Source organism: Cuculus canorus, chromosome 1 (assembly GCF_017976375.1).
Source record: "Cuculus canorus isolate bCucCan1 chromosome 1, bCucCan1.pri, whole genome shotgun sequence".
Lineage (NCBI taxonomy): Eukaryota > Metazoa > Chordata > Aves > Cuculiformes > Cuculidae > Cuculus > Cuculus canorus.
The window spans coordinates 173,272,271-173,282,458 of NC_071401.1; the positions used below are offsets into that span (position 1 = coordinate 173,272,271).

Here is a 10,188-nt window from a genome sequence, read left to right on the forward strand (position 1 = left end):
GCTCTGCTACAGAGAACAGCAGCTTTTTAAACGTAATCTCCAGACTCCATCTTCCACACTAAGCCCCTTGATGCTACTGATTGCATCATGGTATCAGCTAGTTCACTTACAGTTGTTAAACTGTAAATTGTACTTTTTTCTCCTTTTTGAGGATTATTGAGGATTATTCAGAAACATAATGCAAGCCCACAGCAGCATGGACTTCTGGTTTCATTTAGCCCAACAGTCAGGCATGCTCCCTGCCCCAAAGTGAATCAATAAAGAAAAGTAATGTCAGATGCTCTTCAGGCCTGCCACTTCTGGTGATTAATATGGTTTTAACAGTCATCTGTCCTCTGCCACTGTTTGGAGTACCATGAGAAGATGACCGCCTGCCCGCAAGAACCAGGAAACATTTTGATCATATATTCTGTTATATCCAGCTGTGCTAGAAAGAAATGTAAATAATGGGTCCTGCTAAGACAAATTTTAGTGAAGGCAAGGACCACCTGCACAAGTCGCTCACACCTAAGCAGAATGAAACTGTGTCAGTTAATTTTTAATACCTTCTTCACCCAAAGAACCATCAGGTTCACAGAGCAAACACAATGGAAAGGGCCAGACTCTTTCCTTTTCATTTATTTTGATTTTTTTTTTTTTAATTATGGATATTATCTCAGTACAACTGTGAACCAGAGATGTAACTTGGTGGCTTGCAGTGTGATAACCCTCTGCCGTACTAGAACACAGCTAGGAGTTATCTACCAAAAAGATCAACTGACAATATAGTTATTTACCCACAGGCAAAAGAGCTTTGTTGCAGACTAACCATAAAATGGTGGCAAGAACTAGTTTGTTGTCACCCTAATAACCTCATTCTGTATTTTATCTTTCAAAGATAAATGCATGAAATAGAGCATCCTCTTGCAGCCTAGTTTACTTTGCATCCTTTGTGGACTTGATTCATTGGATTCTGCTTGTGTTCTGGTAATTGAAAGTTGCTAGAGGAAAGTTCTTTGCTTTTCCTCAGAAACCTGAAAAAGAGGAACACAGAAACCGCCACACATCTCAGCCTTTTGGCTCCTATTGTCTAGAAGACAACAGGATAATGTCTTACCAAAGGTGGCGATATCCTGTATATTCCAGAGATATACAAAGACTTCTGGAGCCATCAGCCCATAGACTGAATATTTTGAAGTTCAGGGTGGCTGGACAACTTTTAGCATTCTTGCCACCTCCTTCCCCCCTTTTTTTTCGTGTGTTGTGTAGGCTTTTCCTTCCTACTGTATCTCTCTTGTCAGCACATACAGTGCCCTCATTGGGACTGCTGTTTGTGCAGGATGTTTCTTTTCACCAGGCATCAATGAAACCAACACACACTGGCAGAGGACACGTTTGAAGACTGTTTAAGTAAAAATGTGAAAAGAAGAAAAAAAATTGGTATTTCCTTTCATAAGCACTGCCAAGCTCAGACAGAACAGCTTCTGTGACTTGTGCACAGCGGGCTGTCACTGGTGGGCGGTAGGTTTTGGTGGGTTAAAATGAGTGAGTTGCGTTCATAGAACAGGAAGCCAAGAGAGGGACTATAACCTTAACAAGTTAAGCAAGGACAGGCACATTGCAGTGTTGTTTCTTGTACCTATTTCAGTTCACAACGCATTAGAACGATGGCTGAACTGAGGACTGGTGAGGCAGCAGGTTACAGCTGTAGCAGCCTCTGTGTTTGACAAGACACCAAACACCTCACACCCCATGAGGCCACAGAAGCATTAAATTTGGAAAGATCTCTTATGGTTGCCAAGTCCAGACATCAGCCCAACACCACTATGCCTACTAAACCATGTCCCCAAGTGTGATGTCTACAAGCTTGTTGTCACCAGGAACGGTAACTTCACCACTTCCCTGGGCAGCCTGTTCCAATGCTTTACCACTCTGTCCAGAACTGGACACAATACTCCAGATAAGGTCTCACAAGAGAGGATTAGAGGGTCAGAATCCCCTCCCTTAATCTGCTGGCCATGCTTCTTTTGATGCAGCCCAGAACACGGTTGGCCTTCCCTGGACAACTTGTTCCAGTGCCCCACCATCCTCATCATAAAGAAATTCCTCCTTACATCTAATCTAAATCTGCCCCTCTCCAGTTTATAGCCATTGCCCCTCATCTATCACTACATACCTTTGTAAAAAGTCCCTCCCCAGCTTTCCTGTAGGCCCCCTTCAGGTACTGGAAGGTCTTTCTTTTGATGCAGCTGTGAGCGCACACTGCCGGCTCATGTCGAGCTTCTCATCACTCAGCACCCCCAAGTCCTTCTCTGCAGGGCTGCTCTCAATCACATCACCCCCCATCCTGCCCTGAAATCGGGGATTGCCCCGACCCAGGTGCAGGACCTTACACTTGGCCTTGTTGAACCTCACAAGGTTCTCACAGCCCCACTTCTCCAGCCTGACAAGATCCCTCTGGATGACATCCCGTCCTTCCAGTGTGGCAACTGCCCCACTCAGCTTGGTGTCATCTGCAGACTCGCTGAGGGTGCATTCGATCTCGCTGTCTCTATCACTGATGAAGATATTAAACAGCACCGGTCCCAGTGCGGACCCCTGCGGGACACCACCAGTCACGGCTCTCCATCTGGACCTCAGGCCCACAGCACCCACTCGACCCCCTGCTCGCTCCTATGCGGACACGCTCACTCCCGCCCGCCGGAAGCCGGAAGCCGGAAGCGGGGGATGCGGGAGGCGGCGGGGCGGGGCCCGGCGGTGGCGGCGGTCGCGGGGTGCGGGCGGCGGGCGGAGGCCCCCGCGGGGCAATATGTTCAAGAGAATGGCTGAGTTCGGGCCTGACTCCGGGGGCAGGGTGAAGGTGCGGCCCCGGGCGGGCGGGGAGGCTCGGCGGGCGGCCCGCGGGCGGCGGGCGCCTTCCGAACGCGCCCCTCCGGGGCTTCTCCCTGCTTTTGTGTTGCAAGGGCGTCACCATCGTGAAGCCGATCGTGTACGGGAACGTGGCGCGGTACTTCGGGAAGAAGAGGGAGGAGGACGGCCACACGCACCAGTGGACGGTGTACGTGAAGCCCTACAGGAACGAGGTGCGGCGCACGGGCGGGCGGGCAGGGGGACGGAGGGACGGACAGGGGGGGCGGACGGGCGGGGGGGAGCGCCGGCATCCTCCTCTGAGAGTGAACGGGGGGCCTGGGTGGAAGCGGAGGGAACTCGCAGGACAGACGGGTGGGCGGACGGACAAACAGGTGGGTGGGCGTGGGGGGAGCGCTTAGCAGCCTCCTCTGACAGCAAACGGGGGGCCTGGGTGGAAGCAGAGGGAACGCACAGGACGGACAGACAGACAGATGGGTGGGGGGAGCACCCAGCAAGACCTTTTGACAGCACATGGGGGACCTGGGTGGAAGCAGAGGGAATGCACAGGTTGGTTGGTGGCTTTCCGAAAAGGAAAAGGAGCAGGAAGGGCCTTTTTGTCTTGTGCTTTTGGAGGGATCTTCCTGAGGCAGGGGAGAAAACACCGACAGGCCTGTGTGCCAGAAGAGGCGATGGGCCTGCGGGATGAGTGAAGGAACAGTACTTTGTTGTGCTGTGTGAATAATCAGAAATAACGGTGTCTCTGTTTTAGGACATGTCTGCCTATGTGAAAAAAATTCAATTCAAGCTGCATGAAAGCTACGGTAATCCTTTAAGAGGTGGGTTTTACATTTGGGAGTCTGTTCCTAGAGAGGTTTTGATTAGTTCCACTGAGGCTTGATCACCCGTATTCACGGTTATGTGTTTTCCACTGCAGTTGTTACCAAACCACCATATGAAATCACAGAAACAGGCTGGGGTGAATTTGAAATCATCATTAAGATATTTTTCATTGATCCAAATGAAAGACCTGTAAGTACACTGAACTTTTAACAGCGCTTAATCAATCACTGGCTTGAAGCTCTCCTGTAGAATATTGCTGGTCAAAATAAGTCGCATCAGCTGTGGAAGTAATAGAGCCTGTTCTTGTAGGAAACTTATTTTATGATTGGCCACATTTTCCCGTTCCTGTGCTTTATTGCTGGCTGGAGTATACACGGCAGCTTTTCCTGTGCTTGGCTTCTCTGGCATTTGCTAATTCATGACAGTGTGTTGCACCTCACCTGAGTTGAGCACATACTGAACGTTTCTGTTCCATGTAGCTTCCTAGTTCTAGGATATTTGAATATTGCAAATTTTTTTTGTCTATCAGATTTGATCAAAATCAGTCAAAAAGCAGCAAAGGTGGTATGCTAGCATTAGTCTCTTTCCTGAGAAAAACGGGTTAAGAGACTTCTCTAGTTGAATAAAGAATTGGAATAAACAGGTCTGTTTATCCAGGTTGAGCTAGGAAGCTTGATCTCTGTATTTGAAGGGAAGGGGTTGTTTATTTCTGGAAAGACTGACTCCCTTCTGTCACTTGAACAAGGTCAACTAAGAGCAGCTGCAAAGGAAAAATACCCAACAAACTTTAGGACAGCTTGGTCAGGCTGTGAACAGAATTAGTAAAAGAAATCAGGATGTTTTTCCTTTGTGGCTGTTCTTAGTTGGCTGTTTTGGTGCCTGCCATGTTCTTATATTACAGGAAGTACCAGCCACAGTAAGCTATCGCTCTCTTCCATGATTATTCATGGGTCTGTTTGTGGAATGGAAAGACTGTGGGCTGTGTGCTTCTTCCCACGTTGTGGTCCGAGTAGTCAGTGGTTTCTCAGGCTGAGTGGTTTCTTCTGTTCCTCTCCAGCACCTGCCGTTTACAGTGCAGTAATGGAAGAGTAGTTCCGTAGAGAGAAATATCAAGGAAAAGCAATTCACAGGCCCCACTAGTGTTTTTCCGTCACAAAAATGGACGATAAGATCACAGAAAGCACTTTCTAACTGATAAATCGGGAAATTGAGTTTGAACCAAATCATCTACGGGGAAATGTTTAAGAGAAGGTATTCTTAGTAGCTTTTACACACCAATCCTAGACTACTTGCCCAGACATTTTTAAAAGTATCAAGCAGGCGTTGGATGGTTGGGTGTTTACAATCAATATTAAATTTAAGTAATTCTGCTGAAGTTACATGACGCTTATTTTTGCATTCTGAAAATATTTTTAAAATCCCATACAACTATTCAGTTAGAAAAAAATACTACTTGTTGATACGTAGAAGATTTGTATTTTCCTACAGTTGTTAAGCTAATGAAATTCTGTCTTTGTATAGGTAACCTTGTATCACTTGCTGAAGCTTTTTCAGTCTGATACCAATGCCATCCTGGGAAAGAAAACTGTAGTTTCTGAATTCTATGATGAAATGGTATGAAAATTTTTAATGTAATCCTCGTTTTATTTTGATGAGTATTAGTGATACCGTGTATTTTTCTCCTTTGTTAGATATTTCAAGATCCTACTGCAATGATGCAGCAGCTGTTAACAACGTCTCGTCAGCTAACGCTAGGTGCTTATAAGCATGAAACAGAGTGTAAGTTGGAAATGAAAATACTTTAATTTTGGAAATAAACAATAGGGTTTTTTTTCTGGGTTGTAGTAGTACGTAGGATTTGGATGTGGCTAAGAAGTGGCATTTTGGATTAAATTAGCTTCAACTTCTGCAGAGATACTAATACCTCTTTGAAAATTTCAAAGACTTTCGGGTCTGTATGCCTGCTGAAATGAAAGGAATGAAAGGAATTACAAATCACTTGTAAAACTGAGTGATGGCATGTCCATACCTAGTTTAACGTCTTTGAAATTATTTAAAACACAGAATAAATCCAGGGCACTGTATTTGGGATAAAGTTTTGTTCCTTTCCTCAGGATGCGAGCAAAGATGACACCTTAGCACTGAAATGCAAAACAATTCATACTCTTTTAGTCAAAGCAGTAATGCTTTTGTGGTAAAGTATAATGCCTGAAAGCTCTTCCTGTCCCTTTCTCTTCTGCCTAATTCTTTAGCTGTAGGTGATGTCATAACATGCTCCTTCAGTATAATGTTCTTTGTATCCTTCCTGTCTAAACTGTCTTTAAATATAAACCAGAATATTAAGGGCATTAAATGAAATGCAAATACATCAATTCATAAAATATAATGCATGTAGTGATGATTCTGTTCTGTTCTTCTGAATTTCATCTCTTATCTTCTATTCTCAGAAAGAAAATGTAGTATTTACTGAGCCCAAATCCCACCTTGTTAGTTATGAACTCTAGTGCCATTGTAGTCTGGCTGACTTGGCCTTTGGCTTATCTGCATGTTATCCTGACAATAGATGTCAGGGGTTTTTAGACACTGAATACCTTACAGCAATGAGTGGTTATGAGTTTGAAGCTCTACAAAGCCGGGGTTCTGGTTTGCCTTATATTCATTTTGATGTGTGGACACGTGAAATACTTGTCTTTTCTACCTCAGTTTAGCCAGTCTTGAAGTGGATTTTTGTTATATCATGTGTTGTTGTGGTTTGTGCATAGAAAATGTTGTAACAGTTTGAATCATAAAAAAGTTCAAATTTAAACATTTCTCACTTAAAATTCTGGGATGTTTCTCATGAGCATAGCTAGTATTTTTTCGTGTTGTATTTCTTTTATTATGTAATATTTCCTTAAAGTGTGCTACTATAGCAAATAAAAATTCAGACTTCTGCCACGGCCCACAGTTTTGTAAAGTATGGGAAATTATGGGATATCCATGGCCTCCATAGATTTGTTGACTTTACCAGGTTCATCCAGAAACTCATGTGTGAACAAGTTAAAAAAACCCAAAACTATGGAACATCTCCATAGACGAGATAGAGATGTCCTAATGTCAGATACTTGTAAAAGCAAAGGCAGCATGACTAAATATTTTAGATACATAGAGTTAAACCCCAGTGAGACAGAGCCTAGTAAGTGGTTACGGTTTGCAGAAAAGGAACCACAGAATGGTTCAGGTGGAAAGGCATCTCTGAAGGTCCTCTTGTCCCACCCCTGCTCAAGCAAGGCCCACTTAGAGCTGCTTGCCCAGGACAGTGTTGGGAAAGATGGCTTTTGAATGTTAGTAAGGATGGAGACTTCGCAGTATCCCTGGGCAACCTGTGCCAGTGCATGGTCACCCTCACAGTGAAAAAAAGTTTCCTGATGTTCTGCAGGAACCTCTTGTGTTTCAGTTTGTGTCCATGGCCTCACATGCTCTCACTGGGCACCACATATGAATTATTTGTAATAGTCTATAATCTCCCATTTATTTGCTGTCATCATGTCGCTGTTTTTTCCCACTTAATCTTTAAAAAACTATGGAAAAATGATATAGTGAATTATATAACTCCATCCACAGAACTGATGGACTGTGTGAGGCTACAGAACAGGCTTGCTTTTTTTTTTTTAATTCCAGGTTTATTTGGATACTGTTTTGACTACAGTCATTGAATCTATAAGACTAACTGTACTAGATTTTTCAGGACACACACCATCCAAGCAAATGTTGTAAATAAAAAAAATAAATTGGAACTTTTCATGGTACTTACAGTATTTATTTTTCTTTATCACCACCACAGTTGCAGATCTTGAAGTGAAAACCAGGGAAAAGCTGGAAGCTGCCAAAAAGAAAACTAGTTTTGAAATTGCTGAGCTTAAAGAAAGATTAAAAGCAAGTCGTGAAACCATCAACTGTTTAAAAAATGAAATCAGAAAACTTGAAGAAGATGATCAGTCTAAAGATATGTGATGAGTGCTGACTTGATAAAAAGCATGTACTGAAAATGAAAGGACTTCTGTCATGGAATCATATGAGTTCTCTTCAGTTGTGTAACTGAGACTCTGAATTCCACCTGCAAATGATTGAAGTGTGTGGCAATCGGTTTCATAAACGGAAGAAAAATGAAAGAATGTATCCTTGTTTTATAGTTAAAATCTGTGGGTACTTAATGATTTGAGTAGAACGGGTCTTGGAAACAAGACTACTGTTTTTTTAAACTGCATCAGAGTGGTATACGAAAACGTTTTATTAAGCCTTGTACGAGGTCAATGTGATTTTACAAAATGCCATTGTTTACGTTTTTTTACTTGTTTTTCTACTGATTGTTTAGAGGTGCATCTGTAAAGCTGAAAATAAAACATACATTTTTTTATTTTAGTATTTTCTGTCTGTCCAGTTGTGGGCTTCAAGGACAATTGTAAGAAGCATGCCCTGATTTAAGGCAAAGGTTGAAATACAATAGTATGCAACTTACCTAAGTCTGATTGCAGTGATTTCTGCATGTCTGTCTGTTACCAGCACAGTGGAGAGACTTTCTGAAACCAGGATTTTAAATAACTTTTACCTCTACAGGTAAGAGTTTCTAGCCCCACATCTGCTTTAACATATATAAATGCATCAGTTATGTGCAGAAGTAGGAAATTCTTCCAGTCCTGTTTAGTAGAAGTCTGTTTAATATTAGTATCATACTGCAGTCAGTTCATCACACGTTTCTCTGCTGCCCTTTCCTCCTCACGCTTCACCTGCTCCACCATGAGGCCCCTCCCGTGGGAGACAGTCCTCCATGAACTTCTCCAACATGGATCCTTCACACAGGCGGCAGTTCTTCACAAACTGCTCCAGCGTGGGTCCCCCATAGGGTCACAAGTCCTGCCAGCAAACCTGCTCCAGCATGGTATCTCCCTCCTCAGGTCCTCTCTGGAGCCTGCTGCAGCACGGGCTTCCCGCAGGCTCACAGCCTCCTTCAGGGCACATCCCCCTGCTCTGATGTGGGGTCTTGAACGGGCTGCAGGTGGATGTCTGCTCCACTGTTAACCTCCATGGGCTGCAGGGGGACAGCCTGCCTCACTGTGATCTTCACCAAAGGCTGCAGGGGAATCTGCTTCAGTGTCTGGAGCACCACCTCCTCTTCCTTCCCTGACCTTGCTGTCTGCAGTTTTCTCTCCCATATTCTCACTCCTTTCATCTGGCTGCTATTGTACAGCAGTTTTCCCCCCTCCTCTCAAATATGTTATTCCAGAGGCACGGCCCATCACTCACTGGCTTGGCTTTGGCCAGTGGTAGGTCTGTCTTGGAGCCAGCTGGCATTGGCTCTGCCAGGCACAGGGGAAGCTTCTAGCAGCTTCTCACAAAAGCCACCACTGTAGCCCCCCACTACCGGATCCTTGCTGTGCAAACCTAAAACATACTTTTAAGTATCTAGCAAGTGTTCCTGTGTTCCCCCTGAAGAATCAGTACATGATCTTTAGCCTGTGACATTTTTTTGTTGTTTTTCTTTTATAGAGATAAATGAGACTGGATACAGATGGTGCTGCCTCAGGTTTTGAGAAGGTTTAGGCATCTTTTCTACTGCTTCAAGCTACTTTAGTTTTGCAGTAAACTGCCGTAGAGAATCAAACATCCCACATCCCCGTCTCCCACAGAAAAACGTATGCTTGGAGAACAAAGCACTTGTTTCTTCATATTTGGAACAATTGCTGACTGGCTTTTACTTGAGGCTTGGTAAAGATTTAGAACCAAAACGCTTTCAACACTCAGAATGCAGACTTAAGTTTTTAATTAAGAAAAATATTTGTAAAAGTATGGCCTATTTAATTTATGGTGTGATATAGACACATAGGTTGAAGAACAGTTTCTACCGGTGTGTCCATGCACAGATCCTTCCTAGGACTGCAAACTATCCCAATTTTCTGGCTACCTAACTAGTTTGGTTTATAGACTCAATAGCCAATTTCTTTTTAAGCAGTAGTGGAAGAGCAGTACAGTAGAATGTGCCATTTTCAGAGCTGTGCATTGAAAATAAGATTCGTGTGGACCACAGCACATTACATATTTTAAGGTTAAAAGAACACTTTTCAGCGAAAAGTTAAAAAAACTCATAGCATTTCCTTTATTATGTTGCTGAGACTGACTTTAGGCTGTGTTTTCATCCTCAGTTATAATTGTGAAACACAGATGTATTTAAATTTGCTTTGCAAAGGAGGGAAAAAAATATCCCTCTTTGTGCTGCAGGTACAGTTTGATATCACTGACTTGCACAGTAATCTGCCCAACTGCCTGCATTGAAACTTTAGGCTCCACTTGAAGTAACCCTTTGTCACGTAAAGATAAATCATGGTTTATCTCAGTTAATGTACTTGCTGTTATCAATTCTACTAATAAGAATGTTTACCTCAGGCATCAAACATGCAAAACTGGTAGTTACTGTCATTGCCACTTCCACTATAAAGACTTGGGGGTTTAACTATTTTAGCTAAGGCACATTAATGGTCGTCA

The 10,188-nt window shown here is 43.5% G+C and overlaps 1 protein-coding gene across 1 annotated transcript; it reads left to right on the forward strand.

Annotated features, from left to right (window-relative positions):
* Positions 1-650: 650 nt before the first annotated feature.
* Positions 651-8,143, forward strand: YEATS4 (YEATS domain containing 4). The gene is made up of 7 exons (XM_054086707.1): positions 651-2,839; positions 2,943-3,062; positions 3,599-3,665; positions 3,764-3,858; positions 5,191-5,283; positions 5,361-5,448; positions 7,493-8,143. The coding sequence occupies exons 1-7, from the start codon at positions 2,441-2,443 to the stop codon at positions 7,660-7,662; spliced, it is 1,032 nt and encodes a 343-aa protein (XP_053942682.1). The 5' UTR covers positions 651-2,440; the 3' UTR covers positions 7,663-8,143.
* Positions 8,144-10,188: the final 2,045 nt, after the last annotated feature.